Source organism: Pogona vitticeps, chromosome 1 (genome assembly GCF_051106095.1).
Source record: "Pogona vitticeps strain Pit_001003342236 chromosome 1, PviZW2.1, whole genome shotgun sequence".
In the NCBI taxonomy this organism is placed as follows: Eukaryota; Metazoa; Chordata; class Lepidosauria; order Squamata; family Agamidae; genus Pogona; species Pogona vitticeps.
This window is the reverse complement of record NC_135783.1, coordinates 160,724,592-160,744,064: the sequence shown is the minus strand read 5'-3', so window position 1 is coordinate 160,744,064 and position 19,473 is coordinate 160,724,592. Positions and strand designations below refer to the sequence as shown.

The 19,473-nt window shown below is 39.9% G+C and overlaps 1 protein-coding gene across 8 annotated transcripts in view; it reads left to right on the top strand.

Moving 5' to 3' along the window:
• The window catches only part of COMMD1 (copper metabolism domain containing 1), a 115,233-nt gene that overhangs the window by 38,489 nt on the left and 57,271 nt on the right, over positions 1 to 19,473 (top strand). For 4 of the 8 annotated variants that reach the window (XM_020790598.3, XM_020790601.3, XM_078377624.1 and 1 more), the window contains exon 2: positions 2,004 to 2,285. In XM_020790598.3, the coding sequence (XP_020646257.2) occupies positions 2,004 to 2,285 (282 nt within the window). Of the gene's footprint in view, positions 1 to 2,003; positions 2,286 to 15,846; positions 16,463 to 16,494; positions 16,545 to 17,084; positions 17,757 to 19,473 lie in introns of those variants that run through there. The other 4 variants (XR_012088543.2, XM_073003996.2, XM_020790600.3 and 1 more) reach the window with 4 other exon arrangements.

Sequence of the window (19,473 nt, the reverse complement as noted above, 5' to 3'; positions counted from 1 at the left end):
TATCAGTATTTCCTCCTGTGTATGTTCTAGAGCCACTTTGCTTTTGAACTTAATAAAACAATTAGCTCATACAAAACCATCTTGTTGATCAATTATTCTTCCATTATGAAACTGGCATTTGCAATTATGGTTAATTTTTGTTGGTTAATCATAGGCAATTGTTTTGAACAAAGGATCCATAATCTAATAGAATTGTTCTTAGCAGGATGGTAAGCAATTTCTCACTTCTAAAAGCTTTTTATGAGTTGTGCTTATTTTTCCTGCTTGAATGTAAAATATTTAGAGTTCTGCAGATTCACATGGCTGCTTGCCAACAGCAAACAACCTTTCCTTCAACTTCCAGCAAGCAAAAGCCTGCTTCGTAAGAGAGAAAGAATCCTCATCCCTTCTTTTCTTTCCTGAATTACTGGGAAAGAAAGAGAGAGTTTTCTAGAAGGGAGTGGCAGTCAGGTGTTTCATGTACACTTTGCAAAATCCTGTACCTAGAGCAAGCACCTCTCCCTTTCCTTCCCTCCTCTTCTCACCACAGGCCCCAGGCTTGGAGAAGAGATCAGTCTGTTGCTGCAGCAGTTTTGACAAATAAAGCAGAGCAAAATTTGTAGAGCTCTGAAAATACTGTATCCTTTCAGAGGAAAGTCCTCTTGTTTCTGCCACATTATGTTCAGGGAAGGGTCACCTTGGCAACTGAGAGGTGTGACAGTTTCACATGGGGAATAATCTTTGCATAAAAGAGTTGCATATCCTTTTCAGACCTTTTTGCAAAAATGCCCCCAAATTTTTAAGGACAGCTGTGTACATGGGGATGTTGGGACAGGGCTTGTAGGCACACTCACATTAACTTCCTGATTTAAGTTTTTGTGGTTTGCACTGCTTACATAGCAGTGCAGACCTTGAACACTGCTGCAGAGACATAGAGACATAGCCCAAATAAGGTGCAATTGGTGTGCAGTTACAATTTATCCATTATGTTGATACCTTCTGTTCTAGATGTCCCCTTAATTTCTTTTTTCATCTCATGACTACTTTTAATATTTCAGTGAGGGGAGCAATAGTATGTCCCAAGTATTGCATTATTTGTCAGTTCTGTTGCAACTATATGCTATTCTGTGAAGAAGTCAGATCTGACTTAACATGCTAATTTTTTTAATGCCAAATCCTCTCCAAAGTTAACAGTTATACCGCATAGTTATACCAAAATTCATAGTTATACTCTGCCTTCACAAGGCCTTTTCTCTTTCCTAAGACTTCTTTTCCAGACATCTGGAGGCCACATACACATTCCCTAACATTGGGGGGCTGCTCTCATCTCAGTTCCCACACACACACACACCTCTTCCAGGGGCTTTTACGTATACCAATCCCTTCTTCAGGGAAGACTGTGAGACTCTGCACTTTCTTCAGAAGCTACACAGATGGGCTCTTCTACCAATTCCCAACCTCTCTCTCTGCAGTGTCCAACTAACTAAGCTGTGTGGCTAGAGAACAGACTAAAAGGTATTTGATGAAAGAGTCAGTGCAAACCATATGGATTAGTTAACCATAGTTACAATGTTTTGATGCCACTGAAGTGGTAGCATTCTTTGCTATCTTTGACATGAACAGCTAAAGAAAAAAGTGAGATACTGTATTGTATTTACTTGTGGTAAGGTTTACTGCAGTTTCCTTGTGGAGAAGGGCAAAGGAGAGGCACCTAGAATCTAAAAATGTTTCCAAAAATATTAGTTCCACTAACCATCGCTAGGTATGGTGGCGTACAGTTTATATAACTCTTTGTTTTATATTAAGTGCCACACGTTTATATGAAGAATTTGTGCCTTTGTGGTTTTTTGTGGCTTTTTTCACCTGTAGTTTTCTGCATTGCATTTGAGAAAGGTCTTTTTTTCCTAATGCAAAAATGAAGCATATTGTTTACTGTAATATATGATGATAAAGACCTTTACCTGCCCCATATAACCCTTATCAAAGAGTATGCTGATGCAGATAACATTTTCATTTTGTTTCAGTCAATAGCTTCAGCAGACATGGATTCTAATCAGCTAGAAGCTTTTTTAACTGCACAGACCAAGAAACCAGGAGGCATCACAGCTGATCAAGCTACAGTTATTGCAAAATTTTGGAAGAACCACAGAGTGAAAATCCGAGAGAGCCTGATAGATCAAAGCAAGTGGGAAAATAGTTTGAAAAACATGAGCTGGAGAGTGGATTTAAAATCACAGTCAAGAAATGGTGACCAGTTAAACAGTCCTGTGGCAATAGTTGAAATGGAACTTGGGAAGCATGGACAGGTGAGCTATTTTTATCTTGTTTCATCAATGTGAAAAATGTTATCTAAAGATGGGATTTGCATGACATGTCACCAAGTGTAGAGTTTAACAAGCAGAGCTGAAGAGAAAATAATTAAGAAAATGCACAAATTCAGTCTACAAAGATGCACACATATCATCCTGTCAAGCTGTGGTTATTGGTACAAACTTAAAATATTTTGTAGCCTTCTTCAGTCTTCGATTCCCAGATGTTAAATTATAGCTCCCATAATCCTTAACCATTGTGATGATAGGAGTTCACTAATAGTTAAACAGACTCAAGAGACACAAGTTTGAGGACGGCTGGTATGTTGCTCCCATGTTGTATCTTTCCCTCAATGATCAAACTGGTCTGGTAGTTGTGTAGATGGGAGACCATACATAGTCCAAAGGCAGTCATAAAAGATACCTGGTAGATAGGAAAAGTCATACAAATATCATCCAGTATTTATTCTTCTACAGTACATAAAATGGTTGGCTGTGATTCCATCATATTACTCACACAGCCTTATCTGATTTCAAAAGCTATGTTACAGTCACTGTAATCCTGTTCCGCAGCCCAGCATGTGCGGTGGGAATAGCTTCAGCAGCAGCAGCAAATTACTGTACTCCTGATTAAAAACTTCCTTTGGCAATTTTGAGACTCAGGCAACTTTATCACATTACTGTATTTATGAATCTCATGCACCCTGAAATTGCCAAAGGAATCAGCAGTTTGCCACTGATGATTACATCATTCCCATTGTGTAGGTAGAGCTGCAGAACAGGATTTCAGCCATTGCCTCTCTTATTCTCATCCTTAAACTTGAATGCAGCACAATGCAGCTAGTTGTAAGGGCTTTTAACTGTGTAAGTGCTGTAATTTTCTTTAGCTGATTTAAAATTGTTTAAAATATTTGTGCTTATATTCATTCTTTTTTATAATTGTATTTGTATTATTTTCCTGTAAGACACCTTGAGTTTATTAGTGGGATGAGGAAAGAATAGGAATAAGATTAAATGAATAAATAAAGGGAGAGATTTCCAATTAGCACTCCTAAGGCTTTTAATAAAAGCAAGGGTTTGGTTTCAATAATCTGTTCCAAGATAATTTAAGCTGCCATTCCTGGTCTAAGTTATGAGGATGCTGCCACTGGTGGTATCTGTATATACTTCAATTAAGGGTTCAGTGCACTCTTTCTGTGTCCTATTCTTCCTATAAGTATTACCAAAGCAATTGTTCTATGTATTCATTCCTGTTTTGGGGCTTCCATTACTGAAACCATAAGTGACCCCCTACATGCTTGACCTTTATATGTTTAATGTTCAGGGGCTGGGTATGTAATGTTTCTCTTACATATCCAAAAAATCATTTTAAAAAACTGAATGGGAAGCAGCAGCATTGGGTCATTTTGATCCAGTCTAGCCTACTTAATGTGGGGGACGTGGTGGCGCTGTGGGCTAAATCTCAGAAGCCTGTGCTGCAGGGTCAGAAGACCAAGCAGTCGTAAGATCGAATCCACGCGACGGAGTGAGTGCCCGTCGCTTGTCCCAGCTCCCGCCAATCTAGCGGTTCGAAAGCATGCAAATGCGAGTAGATAAATAGGGACCACCTCGGTGGGAAGGTAACAGCATTCCGTGTTTAAGTTGCACTGGCCATATGACCACGGAAGATATGTCTTCGGACAAAACGCTGTCTCTATGGCTTGGAAACAGGGATGAGCACCGCCCCTTAGAGTTGAACACAACTGGAGAAAAAATTGTCAAGGGGAACCTTTACCTTTACCTTAGCCTACTTAATAAGTGATGTTAGAATATGTATAACCATGAAACAAATCATGTGCCATCAAGTCAGTTCTGACTTTCGGACACCCTTTTCAGGGTCTTCCAGGTAGAGAATACTCAGGCGTGGTTTGCCATTCCATTTGTCTGGGAGTGCCCTGGGATTGTGCAGCTTGCCCATCACTACACAGCCTGGCTCTTCCCTAAGGAGGCACAATGGGAAATCAAACAGTCTCTGGCTCTGCAGTCAGATCCCTAAGCCACTAAGCTATCCAGATATTATTATTGTGAAACAAATACAGTGGTGCCTCACACAACGATGTTAATTGGTTCCAAAAAAATCAACGTTGTGTGAAACATCGTTCTGTGAAACACCATTTCACATAGGAATGCATTGAAAACCGGTTAATCTGTTCCAATTGGAACGGATTGCCATCGTTCAGTGAAAATCCCCATAGGAAACATCGTTGAGTGAAACAATGTTTCCTATATTGGAATGTATTGAAGCCGACTCAATACATTTCAATGCCTTTGCGAAGTCCTTTTTCGCTCCTGTAAAAGTGCCTTACAATGTTTGGACGCTGTTTTAAATGATTGCAATGGTTAGTCCACCTCCTGAAACCTATGCAAACTGATTTTGGTGTTGTTCTGACACTTCGTTAATTTATGATGATTTTTTGTTTTTTCTCCATAGGAAACCATTAGACAGACCATCCAATGGTTTCCTATGGAGAAAAAACAAAAAATCATCATAAATTAACGAAGTGTCAGAACAACACCAAAATCAGTTTGCGTAGGTTTCAGGAGGTGGACTAACCATTGCAATCATTTAAAACAGCGTCCAAACATTGTAAGGCACTTTTACAGGAGCGAAAAGGGAGATTGTTGTGTGAAAATCCCCCATAGGAAACATCGCTGTGTGAGGCAGCAAATTTAACAGAAAAAGGCATCGTTGTGTGAATTCATCGTTGTGTGAGGCACTCGTTGTGCGAGGCACCACTGTACAGAGAAATCACACTTCAGTCCTCTACCACAAGTACTGTTTGAATGTATGTACAAAGTATATTCCTCCTTTTTCAGACAAGGGTTTACCGTCTCCCAAATGCTATGACATACACTCAAACTCTCTGGAGAAACTTTGGAAATGGGAATATTTTTCTATCTTTAACAGTTATATCTAGACATAGACACTCCATGTTCGTTTCCCTGGGGAAATGAATAGAAACCATGGCACCATAAACCACAAATACAAACCACAGCTCCATCATTGTTGTGTTACTTGTGGAAGCAGGCTGGGTGGCCCTTCCCCACCTCCACTCACAGCTGATTACTGCAGTGCAGAAGCAGGACAGGGAGGCTCCCCACTCAGCCAATGAATGGTTGGCTGTGCAGGGAGGTGGGGAAGGGCCGGCCAGGTTGCTTCTGCAATTGGAGTGATGACAACGACAGAGCCAGGCACCATGTAGAGTAAGTAGCATGGGATTGGGCAGGATTCCCCGGGGAAAGGAATATTAAGTGCTCATGTCTAGTTATATCTCAGGTCTTCAAATGTGAATTTTTTTTCCAGACAGAGATACTTTTGAGATGTCTTTTAAAAGTGGGTTGAAATACTGTTTGTACATTCAGTACTTTTGGTAGAGCACTGAATTGTGATTTTCACTGTAAATTTTCACTGTAAATTACCGTATTTTTCGCACCATAAGATGCACTTTTTCCCACAAAACAGGAGGGTGGAAATGGTTGTTGTGGGTTTTTCAGGGGTGGAAAGTCTGTGCGTCTTATGGAGCGAAGAAAACAGATTATATTTTCCTGTTTTCTTCTCCTAAAAAATTGGTGCGTCTTATGGAAAGGTGCGTCTTATGGAGCGAAAAATATGGTAAGTCAAACGCATGTTCTGGAGTAATTATACATGTTTAGAAACCTAATACATGAGGAGGCTGCATAATTGCTTTTATTCTTGGGTAGGAAGGATGTAGAGCAGGTGTGGCTGATCTCAGTGTGGCTGAGGCTCATTGTTTAGATTTTCCAGCAATGCAAGAATCACACTCCCAAGGGGGGGGGGGGGTCATGACCAAACAGCCTGATTTGCACATCTGATTTTAAGGGGGGGGATGGTAAATGCCATGTCAGTGATTTTTTAAAAAAACTGAGAAATGAGTTTAACTAAAACTTTTTTTAACTGAAAAAGCCCCTTATGGATCAAAATATTCATACAAATCTTGGGGGCTACAGAGATCCTCAAATGCTGGGGGCTCTCAAAACATGTCAGAATTGCACGCGCACACACGTATGCTGGAAAGAGGTCAGAAGGAGACCTGAAAGGGGGGAAGCGTTGCAAAAGGGGAGGGGAAAATATATAGGCATTTGGTGGCGCTGGAGTTCATGGGGGGATAACACCCCCCACACACACTGTGGAGTGCAGTAAAGTAAATTTGAAGAGTGGTGAGCTCAGCAAAACAAGGAGCAAACCTGGAATAAAATTGGTTTAAGAAGATACATAATCTCTTATAGTATTTGTAAAAGGATTTCTCACTTACCAAACAAATAAAATAGATAAACTAGACATAGTATAATTAAATAAAAAATAGTACTAGTACAGCAAAAACACGTGAGATCAGTAAAATGCAATGCAATATAAATAAGCATGTTTTCCCACTTCCCACAGTAGTAATCCAGGACATTCCGTGTTTCTTATTTTGCAGCCATGCCACTCTTTTTTAACATACGTATTTGCAGCCTCATCCAGTGACAAGCATAACAACAAATTATTGCGAAATATGTGGTTCCCCCATGTACAAAATATTAGAAACTAGTCACCCTAGTGACTGAGATAAATGTAACTGCCTGAGCTTTGTTCACCTTGGAATTACATGTGTGAGGGGACAGTTATATAACTGGATAAAGTCAAATGTGAACAAAACCAACAAGGGAAAAAAAAGGCAAGGTTCAGAAGGCTCAAGGAGAAGCGGACTAAAATGGAACTGCTTAAATTTTTTTAAAAAATGGATTAAACACTGTGTACTGTGTCAGTGATTATTTTTCTGTACATCGTTATATTTTCAAACAAAATGCACAACAAAAATGTATGCTACTAGTATGCAGCAGGGAGAAAGAACACCTTTAATATTTTCTGCTACTGCTTGCTTCCTAGCCCAGAGAGTTTGTGACAATAGTGAAGGGGACCCACTTCCCCAATTTTGGATCAGAAGCTGATGCTGGGTTCTCTAGCTCAGCTATATCTGAGTGATGGGTGTGCAGATGTTTGGTGGGTACCTGGAAGAAATTTTAGTGCATCTTTTCCCTTATGTTCCTGTTTTTTGGTCTTAGATTTAGTCCTCTGACCTTATCTTTACATGTGATTGGGGCATCTTACTCCTATGTGAGGGCGCAAACCTACACTTAGTGGCATGTAGGTTTGCAGAATGATTAAAAGCTGTGACATTTTGTGGAAAAATATGTGTGTATTTCCCGTTGTTATTAACACTACTTCTTTGCTCTTTTTCATCTTAAATTCTCAACCAGCCTCTCAACCTCTCACTTCTTTTTTATTTTTTTGAAGTTTTAATCATCCTTTCTGTACTCCATGCTTTCTTCCGTCTCAAAGGTCTCTGCAGTCTTGAGAAATTTGATAGTGATCTGTGAACTGCTGTACTGTGTCATTTTTTTTCTCTGAAGTCTGTTATGTGCCCTTAAACAGGGCCATCAGATCTTAATGTAACAGCATTTGATTTTATGCACAATGTACATAATGACAGGAGAAAAATCACTAGTGGGTTTAGAGAGTCTGAACATCCTCTTAAGAGCCCTTTAGAATTTATATACCTCTAGGGGGAAAATCAGAAGCCTGTCTTTATCACAGCTGGCATTTATCCATTTTGAGCTAATTCCAGAATAAAATTGCCGTACAGTATTTGCCGGTGTATAAGGGGACTGGGTGTATAAGACGGCCCCCCAACATTCCCACTTAGAATGTAGAGTTTGTTATATACTTGCTGTATAAGACTACCCCCTCTTCCGCATGCGTGATTCTGCTTTGGCTGCATCATGGGGAGAGTTCCTTTTGCCCCTTTTGGTTCCTTTTCAGAGAGAGCCAGGGTTTCCTGGAAGAAGGAACAGCAGAGAGGTGGCAGCCATTTTGGAGAGGCGGCAGCCATGTGGTCACATCTCAAAATGGCTGCCGCCTCTCTGCTGTTCCGACAGTCAGCTGTTCAGCGCTAGAGTCAGGCTGTTCCCAGGCTAGGAGCGGGGCTCTGCTGGGTCTTACTACCAGGTAAGTGACTTCGCTGGGAGAGAGGGAGGGTTTGCTAGACATGCACCCGGCGTACAAGATGACCCCCCCCACTTGGAGGCATGTTTTTCAGGGCCAAAAAGTCATCTTGTACGCCGGCAAATACGGTAGACAATCATTTCCAGTTATATTAAATTCATCAGAGTAACAAGATATAAGTCTTTGTTGCAATGATTCCAGGCAGCATATGTTTTTCTAATTCTACAAGCTTTATTCATCTACATTGCTTCTGTGTTCCATATGCACAAAAATATTAAACATTGTTGAAAACACTTACATTCTTAGAACGGTGAAAAACTGTAGGCCCATATACTAGAAAAATATCTGAAAACTAAAATTAAGTTGTAGGCAAATGCTTGAGTCAGAATTCAGTCCAAAATGGAGGTGCATAAAAGGTACCAAAATATTTTTAAAATGTTTTAAGCTACATTCTAAAAATGCAAGAGCTTATTGCCTATAAAGCACTATCAAAAAGCAAAGAATACATCATTTTAAAAAAAAGTTTAAAAGTATTATAACTGTGAGGAATTTTTAGCCTTTAAGTGTATTACTGGATAAACAGAAATTATTCTAAGTGCTCAAAAAGCTAGTTTGACTCTATGGAGGAAAATCTGTGTTCTCATCTGCTGCCTCTGTTGCTTGTGCTATACAGTGGTGCCTTGCTTAACGGGCGCTCCGTTTAACGACGAAATCGCTTAGCGATGACTTTTTCAGAGCGTTTTTGTGCTTCGTTTAGCGATGGTCCCTATGGGCGATTTTCGCTTAGCGATGGTTGGGACCATGCTTCTCATAGTGATTAAATTTTGGGTCCCCTGTTTCACTTAACGATAGTTTTGACAGCCTCATGTTGGCTGTTTTTTAAATGTTTAAAAATGTTTAGAATGCTTGAAATCATAAATGCACTTAATAAACCCTTTGTTAAACTAATTTGACTTTGTTCCAACTCTTTTTTAATTTGTTGTTGAATTTCTTTCCCCCATTGAGATGCATTGAATAGGTTTCAATACATTTCAATTGGAGAACTGCGTTTCGCTTAGCAATGTTTCCTATGGCGATTTTCACTTAAGGACAGCAATTCATTCCTATTGGAACGGATTATCCGGTTTTCAGTGCATTTCAATGGGAAACCGCATTTTGCTTAGCGATGAAATCGCTTAGCAGTGATTTTTTCGGAACGAATTAACATCACTAAGCAAGACACCACTGTATAATGCTTTATGCTCTTTAGTATCTCTGTTGTTGGTATCCAGTGTGTATGCAGCATTGTTGAGTTGCATCATGTTGCATTTGTCTCCTGCTTCCCTATATTTATATTTCTCTCAGATATAAAAATAACTGACTTTACAATTTCTGTGGCTTTTACAACTTACGAAAAATATAAGTTCTGTAAATCAGAATCTGGCAAGCTGCCACCATGCTGATGATGATAAGCGTTATTATTTTGACTAACATTTGCTCAGCCTCCAGGTATTTTACTGGGTGTAAAATAAAGGCAGTGCCAATTAGTGGATCCAGTAAAATAAGGTAGAGCAAATCACAGGATGTGCAAATCTAATCTACTGAGCATATTAATTTTTTGCATATTACATTCCAACTATTTCAGTACACTATCAGTTCTCTCCTCTGTTAACTTCCACGCTGAACTGTCAGCTATGAAAAGTTTTTCTAAAGTAACCTCGCTTTCAGATTTGGCTGAAGCTAGCTAATTTTGCAATAACTTTTAGTAAACTGCTGTTCAAACCTCATTTTAAAAATACAGTATACATTTTCAGGACTACTTTTTCTACACCCCTCTTAATTATTTTAGCACTCTATATATTCATATTTTCATCTCTTGAACTTATCAGTCTAGAAATGAGACACTTTAAAAGCAAGAAAAATTAACAGCCTAAAAGTAAAATACTGTACAGCTTTGAACAGACTGTACTGATCTCCAGTGACAGTGTCTGAAAAGATTCCGGTAAGCAGAGTAACAATTTCCTGGGAGGAACGCCAGGCCTGCTGCCTCTGTGCATGTGCCTGGTGCCCAGCTGATAGGCGGGCACATGCACAAAGGTGGGGGGGCCTAGCTTCCCTTCCAGGAGCCTGCTGCTGATGGCCCCAGTGGCCCACAGTGGTGACAGAGGAGGTGGAGGCAGGACCAGGTGTGTGGAGGTAACAGGGGCAGAAGGAAGGGGGCAGATGAGCCATCCCATTTTGCTGAAGCAAAACAAAATATCAAGCAGAAAAAAATTCCAAAACTTGGTTTTGCTTCGGCAAAACAGGATCCCCAAACCAGGTCATGAACTGAACTCTGAACTAGCCCGGTTTGTCAGTTTTTCTGGCTCACGGTTCAATTCGTGCCCATCTCTAGTAAGAAGCTATAGTAACGTGACAGTAAAGAAATAAAGCAGACCAATAATGCAGTGCATCATCTTTATATTTAATAATCCCCATTGAATGCTTTTAAGCAGCTCAGAGCAGTATCTTCAGTTATTTGCAATTACTTTTAAATTGTCTGTTGTTTGAAAATTATGGGCCTAGAGATAATACCTTTAACTATGTTAAATGGAATTAACGTGAAGCGTGTTTCTGTGTACAATATTATGACTGTTTGTGGACAGTAGTTGAAAAACTGTTGTTTACATGATTTGTAAATGTTTTGCCAATGTGTTCATTTCCTGTAATCTTTGGAAATCTTGCTGTTAGTACACCCTGGAAAATTTAGTAATTATTAAATAATAATTAATAGTAACTGATGATTAAAACTAATGCTGGTTATGTTCCCGTCTGTCTCAAGGCTTCCGTCATCGTCCCACTGCCTAAAAAGTTGCCTACAAACAGTCCGAATGACTACAGGCCGGTGGCACTAACTTCAATCTTAATGAAGTGCTTTGAGCAGTTAGTTTGGAAATATATTATCTCCTGCCTTCCTGATCCCTTTGATGGGCTTCAGTTTGCTTATAAAGAAAATAGATCAACCGAGGATGCGATCAATACTATGCTTTATATGGCTTTATCCCACTTGGAAACACAAGGGAATTATGTAAGAATGCTGTTTCCGGACTTTAGCTCTGCTTTTAACACCATTATACCCACAGATTAATAGACAAACTTAAAGATCTTGATTTTCCAGATTCTATCTGTCTGTGGATTTTGGATTTTTTAACAAATCGTCCACAAAGGGTTAAACTGAATGACTACATCTCTACTGACAAGATACTCAGCACTGGCACTCCACAAGGCTGTGTCCTTAGTCCACTACTGTTCTCCATTTATTCATCGGATTGCACCAATAACCATCCCAGTAATAGGATTATCAAATTTGCAGACGATACTACACTAGTAGGACTTATCTCTGGGGATGATGAGTCTGCGTATCGGGACGAGGTATTACAGCTATCCCGCTGGTGCAAAAAAACCAATCTTTTATTTAACATCCAAAAAACCAAGGAATTCATAGTGGACTATAGGAAAAAAAGAGCAGACATTCAGCCACTGTATATAGATGGAGTTTGTGTGGAACAGGTGGTTGAATGTAAGTTTCTTGGGACTATCATAACAAATGACCTGACTTGGAGTGCAAACACCGCTGCGTTAATCAGGAAGGCACAACAACGGTTGTATTTTCTAAGGATTCTTAGAAAGCAACAGTTGACTGAGAGTTTGTTAATCACCTTCTATCGGAGTTCGATTGAGAGCATATTATCCTACTGTCTCTGTGTATGGTTCACGAGCTGCACAGTGGCAGAGAAAAAGGCAATTCAAAGGGTGATTAAGATGGCCCAAAACATCATTGGCTGTTCACTCCTCTCTTTGGAAGAATTGTATAAGAACAGATGTAAGAGGAAGATATCTAACATACTGAAAGACTCCTCTCATCCGGGATATCAGCTCTTTAAACTATTACCATCAGGAAGGAGATTCAGGGTATTGAAAGCAAGGACAAGCAGATTCAAGAACAGTTTTTACCCAAGTGCAGTATTGAGTTTAAATGCGGGGCCATAGGTTTTTGGTGGAATTTTAATTGCTGAGAGAAAACGGGGTATCTATATTTGGATGGTGAAAGTTGTGTATATTTTAACTTTTTTTTGTAGTGTTGTCCAGTTTTACCTTGGGGAAGAGCACCTCATTTCGTTGCACCCACTTGTGAGCGCAATGACAAATAAATTTCTTATGTCTTATGTCTTATGTGTTTTCAATCTCCTGTTGAAGTATTTATAATAGAACTAAAAACCAAACATGGTCCACAAATTACTGCATGTTAGATGTAACCATACATCAAGGATTCTTAAAGCTAATGAATGTTTTACTTGTGAATTCGGTATTTCATTTTATTCCATATCTCCAAAGAAGTGGATCTAATCCAGGAAAGCTCACAGTAAAATATAATAGTTTTTAAGGTGCCATATGTTTGGGGTTTTTTGTCTTTTTTCCTTTGTTTTTGTTTTGTTTTCCTTTGGATTTTGCCTGATGATTAAGCGGTGTTTCAGTGTAATCACTTTTCTTAAGCGAATTTTAGATCAGGAGAGTTAAAACTGTAGTCCTCCAGATGTTGTAGAATTACCAGCTCCATAGTTCCTGAGAACTGGCTGTTTTGGCTACAACATCAGAGCAGCATAGGTCTCTCACACCTGTTGTTTCTTCTAATACTGTTTCAGTTGTTTTCTCAGTTCTTTATGTGTAATAATACTAAGAGCTGTAACTTTCACACACAAAAAAATTAATAAATGCTAGTTAAGAGTCATAGTTACACAATACAGTGGTGCCTCGCTTAACGAGCACACCGTTTCACGACGAATCCGCATAGCGATCTGTTTTTTCATATCGCTAATGCGATCGCATTGCGATGTTTTCAATGGCAAAACATCGCATTACGATGATCAGTAAGCGTTTCGCTTACCGATCTTCGCATTGCAATGTTTTTTTAAACAGCTGATCGGCGGTTCCAAAATGGCCGCTGGACGCCCAAAATGGCCGCCGCAACCATTTTCGCACCCTGCCCTCGCTTACCGAGGGCGCGAAAATGACGGCGCTATGGAGGAACTTCGCTGAACGTTGAGTTTGGGGCCCCATAGGAACGCATTAATGCGTTCCTATGGGGTTTTTTGGTCCGTTTAGCGATGTTTTTGCATAGCTACGATTAATCCGGAACGGATTAACGTCGCTATGCGGGGCACCACTGTATTACACAGTAGTTGTACTGGATGAATTGAAATGTTAGCAAGCAACATTTTGCTGCATGATCAGGATTTGTTTCCTTCCTCCATTTTTTGCAATATATTAATCAAAAGGTCAAAATTAAAGCAGAAATTTTGACAAAAATGTTCCCAAACCTTTATTCATCAAAATGTGAATGAAGGAATTAAGAGATTAGTGGATAGGCCCTTGCAGCCCACCTTGCTTTTCCCTTTGGCCCAATCTGACTGTTCATGTAGATGTTAAATAAAGCTCTAAAAGTGGAACTCATCCATTAATACAGTGAGGCATAGTTTTTTGTCAAAATTGCTGCTTTAATTTGGACCGTTTAATCACTATCTTGCAAGAAACAGAGGAAGGACATTCACAAGATCTGTATCATCTACAGCTTCCAAGTCATAGCAGGTCAAAGCAATCAGGTTTGTTTGGGGTGTGGTGTGCATCTGATGCAAGGAGCACTCCAAATGACATAGCACACCTCAAAGTGGCTTTGTTAGCTCATTCTGGACTGACCCAGGCCAGGATAATTGGGACATGTCGTTGCACCCTCTGTTGCTCTCCTAGGTGTGTATATAGGATCCTCCATAGTGACCTGGATAAATACTAGCTGCTGAGTACATTCCCCACTCACAGTGCAGTCCGGAGAGGCGAGAGGCAGGATACCAGTGAGGGCCACTGTGTCTGCCTTATGGATATGAGCTGTAGATGCCCTTCTGTTTCTCAATGTTAGCCAACATTTATTTTTGGAAAATGGATGTCCATTGAGGACACACATTTCATTTTATTTTTCATGCAAATGCTGTCACAGATGAGTAGTCCTCTTCCATTTTTTAAAATCTTGCTTTAAGATTGACAGGTGATTCTAAATAGAGAGGAATGAGCCTGCAGCTTCCATCCTCACAGTACTGTACAATGTGTGAGCAGCAGCAACACAACAGAGAGGGAGAGAGGAGAAAATGTACATTTTTGCTTACCTGCCGGAATTTTCCTTTTCTATGCCATAGGCCAGGGACTGTTGTTGGCCGTAGACAGTGCTCTGTATTTTGATCATCTCTCCCATGGATAAGGATCCTATTGCTAATTTGTGCTTGCCTAAGGGAAATTGTGTAAGTCTTGGTAGCAAATTACTGCTCATTAACAATGTGCTTGTTGTGTTCCCGGGGATGTGCAATTTGCTGCCATAATTTATAAGAGTATAAATTGCCAGTAGGATTCTAGCCATGATGCTGAAGTCACTTGTCTCAGTTTTCATTTTCTATGCAATGTGGCATGTTGGTGGAATAGGACAATATGGGTTAAAAAGACTACTTTCATGCAGCAGTACAGGTTGTGCATTACATCAGAAATAGTTTGCAACAATATTTCTCACACAGAGAGATGCCTGATTACAACATCTGCCTTCCACCCACTTCCACCCCAATTAGCCGCCATTGCTCCAGTTGGGCTCATCTGTTTGAATTACCTGATTGGTTCACCTTTTTACTTATCCATTGTGCTTCTGCCCAGAATTATAGTCCAGATTGCCTCAAATGGAATTGTAATGGTCTGCATTCTGCTTGGTGTTAAAGCAGCTCTGAGAACATCTCACCATGGTTCAGAGAGTGTTTTGTGAACTCTTCTTCATCTTAACTGTAATCCCTTGGTCACTGACTGGTGGAGCTCAAGGCTCTACTTTAGATTTGGTTTTCGTTTTGTTTTAAGCTAATTCCTGCAAGTCTGCTTTGCCCACCCTGATGCAAAATTTTAAACTGGGATCACAAAACAGGTCTTGTAATTAGGATGGTAAAAAGGTATGTGTTTTTAACCTGGAAATGTGTGATGTATTTGTGGGTTAGTAAATTTGCCTAAGCATCCATTGCAAATAAATAGAGAACACTGTAGACATTCTTTAGTAACTGGAAGAAAGTCAGATATGATGTATCCAGAGGACATTTAATGTGGCAGTGGGTGAAGAGGAGGAGAAGAGAATGTAAATGCTCCCTGTCCACATCTGGATTTTCATCTCAAGTTCTTCTCTTTTACTCACATTGCAGCCATTATTCTGTCACTAAGTACTCCTCTTAGTCTGTCTTCTACCCTATATCTTCCCATCCCTTTTTAATTTCTGCATTTTCCTAAATTACATCTGTTAAAAGAGTAATTAAATGCTGTAGCATACACACTAACACTAGCTTATTTTTTTTTTCGATTTGCCATAACCTCTCATTGGAGTGAAACCATTTCAGCTACCCAAAATGGGCATTGTATTGCGTTGCTTTCATGCAGGTAGTTCAGTTGCTAAATTATCATATTGAACATAGTACCTTTATATTTCAGGAAAAAAAGAATGACTACTCACCCTTTGGATTTCATATTTGCCAGCATGGAAAGTGTTGATTCCACCATACATGAGAATTTTAGCATTAAAGTTCCTGGACCAATAGCAGGAGGTTCTCCGACAATGATGCGGTTGATTATAAGACATGACAGGAGTGGAGGCCGTTGTCAGGTGCATGGACTTGTTATTATGAAAAATGTGGTCTTTGCTCCCAGATTTACTGTGCAGTACTAGGCATTTTTCTCAGAAAGTACCCTGAATTCAGTGGGTCTTAACAGATTTTGTCCTTACTCCTAGAAAAGTGTATATAGCAGAGGTGGGTAACCTGTGGGAGTTGGAGGGCACATGGACTGTTTTCAAGGCAAGAGGGGTTGCAACTGTGCTGCCAGAAGAACAGACTTTTCTTCAGAAATTTGCTGCTGAACTGCTGCCCTATTTTGGTGACAGAATAGTGCAGTTTATGGTCAAAGCCAAATTAACACTTACACAGGAGGCTGATTCAAATTTAAAACAGACATACTGCTTCTCTCAGTATTTAGTTTGTGCTAAATTAGACTGTGTAAAATAAAATTAATCAAAAGGGCAGTTAAGGTATAGCACACCATTGTAGCATTGTTCCAAGCTGTCATCTTTAACATGTTTTACAGAATGTGCAAGAATAGAAAATAAAGGACAGGTTCCTGAACCTTCTTGATGTGTGAGGATATTGTTCCTTGGATTTTTTTTTTCAAACCTAAAGATTTATACGGTTTTAGCTGTTAGCATGTTTAAATTTTCTATGGTGAACATTTTTTCATGGTTTTTGCTTAGTAGCCTCTTCAAAATATGAAAAATAGTTTGGAAATAAGTTGTCTACCAAGAAAGACAAGCATTTAGCTAATTGTAGAATATCTCTTTAGATTTAATTTGAATAATGAAGGTCCTGGAAATGTCGCTTAGGATCTTCACTAAGAGAAGTTATATATTTTAGGGTTGCTGTATTTTAATTACTCAAATTGAGGTAGGTTTACTTGCATGCTATTTAAAATTACTATCTAGCGGCAGAGTGGACAATTAACATTAAAGTAATATCTAATCTAGGAGTGAAGAAAGATATTTAAGAAGGAATCTAGAGAGGGTCTCTGTTCAGTGTCTTCCAGCAATAAATCAGCAATAAATCAGCCGACAAGACATCAGGATAAAATACTCCCGGGCTCCTGGGTGCCCTTATTGTTTCTCTCCCCCTCCTCCCTTCAAGGCTTTTGCCGCCTGCAGATCTACAGTATTTGGAGCAGCTGGGGTCAGTCTGTGGACCTCAGAGGAAAGGAGAAAGGAGAGGGCAGAAGGAGTCTCCAGAACCTGTATGATTGCCGTGTCCACCTACTACCTGCTACTCTTCGTTTACAGTCTTGAGGAGTGAAGCCAGCTGCAACCTGGATGACATTTTGTACCCTCTTCCCTCCAAGGGAGTTATACGATTAAGAGGCTTTCCTATCCTTTCCATGCTATGAACATCCCCGAAAAGAGGTGCAAGACCAATTCCAAAGTGTTGCTTGGATTTTTGGATTTGTCCATTTCATGTATCCTGGAGCTTAGAGGATAGGAAGGACTAAAGAACAATCCTCTTGCTGCTCCCTTAAGAATGAGTTGTGTGCATTTGCTTAGCTCAGCAACTTACACTCTAGGAAGAACGTTCCTCAAGGAATCTGCCTACAAACTTTTAAATCTAATTTCAAGTGTTTTAAAGTGTTTTCCTGTGGTTTTTGAACTTTTATTTCTGGAATGGTTGTACTTAGAGGTATCCCTCCCATCTATCTTTCTGCCTTGGACTGGGTGGAGGCAGTCGGTGTGGGTGTTTATGTTACTTAATTGTCTAGATTTTAGCCATCTTACCCTGTTTCCCCAAAAATAAACTCAACCCTGAAAATAAGCCCTAGTATGATTTTTCAGGATGCCTGTAATATAAGCCCCCCCGAAAATAAGCCCCAGTTAAGTGAAGCCCCGCCCTCCACCATTGTGCAGCATTGTACAGCAACCAGAAGAAGATGACATGAGTGTATTTGAATAAATGCAGATTATTGTACATAAAAATTAAAATAAAACATCCCCTGAAAATAAGCCCCAATAAGTTTTTTGGAGCAAAAATTAATATAAGATCCTGTCTTATTTTCGGGAAGACACTGTATTATATTTTAAATTCTATTTAGGGCTTTCTCTAAAGTTTACCTGTTAAATGATCTGAAGCATAGGGGTTAATGGCAGGAAAAGATACAGGTCTATGAGTGACTTAAATCAACAGCCATTCCTTAAACAGTCTAGAATGGATGACTTTCTGTCCTTCTGAAATCTCCACTCTAAACAGCCAGTCTCTATTACCCGTTTTGGGCAGTAATTCAGAATCTGGCATAATTACAGTGGTGCCCAGCATAGCGACGTTAATCCGTTCTGGATTAATCGTCGTTATGCAGAAACATCGCTAAACGGAACGGAAAAAGCCATAGGAACGCATTAAACTTGGTTTAATGCGTTCCTATGGCTCCCAAACTCCCTGTTCAGCGAAGTTCCTCCATAGCGCTGCCAATTTCGCGCCCTCGGTAAGAGAGGACAGGGCGCGAAAACACTTGCAGTGGCCATTTTGGGCACCTGGCGGCCATTTTGGAACCGCCGATCAGCTGTTTAAAAAACATCGCAATGCGATCGCATTAGCGATCAAAAAAATAGATCGTTATGCGGATTCATCGTTAAACGGTGCACTCGTTAAGCAAGGCACCACTGTAATGATGATAAAAAGGCTGCTATTGGAGATGAGTGTACAGAAGCTACTTTGGAAACTCCTGGTGTTTGCAATTCTCCACCTCAACCTGGGCTTGCCAGACCTGAGACTCCCTTTTCCAACTCCTCTCTCATAGAACTGTCGAGAAACCAGTGTTTTATGGTGGTCAACACAGCACTGTACAGAACATCTATTCCCGATTAAGAGAAATAGTGGGGAGTTTAAATCACTTTAAGCTGCCGCTATCTCATATGGAGGCCCAGTAACCAATAATCATTTTAGCTCTAAATAAACTCCAGTTTCAGTAAAGCAAACTGTATTTCCAGGAAAACTGTTAGCTAACCACACTTCTAAAATAAGCAAGGGTGGAGCCACCTGGGGATGCATATCATCATTTGGTTCTGCAGACACACATGTTGTTCTAAATATTATGCCATTTCATGGAGGTCTTCCACGCTGGGACTCAGTCCAGGCTGCTAAAGCCCATCTAAGACAACTTCTGGGGGTGAGCTACGTAGATCTGAGAGCTCTTGAAGTGCTCCCCTCCTTCCCATCATACAATAAAGTTCTCCTTTGTTTTAAAAAAAACAGTTATCCCCAATCTCATGCTTAGAGAAAGACCTTTGTTGCACACTTTCAGTATTTTCCCTACAAGAGTTTTAAAAGATTTATCTTCTAGGCCACTGTTTCCTTCTATAAGAGGTTCAGGAACTAATCACACAAATAAAGTGAGTAGGGAACGCCTAAGTGTTATTAAAAACAGGACAAAATCCACCCAGGGTGCCCCACCAGATACTGCAACCACAAATGATCTTAAACAAGCCCAACAAACTGACACAAAACATTCTTCATCTCAAAGGATCTTACCTAATTT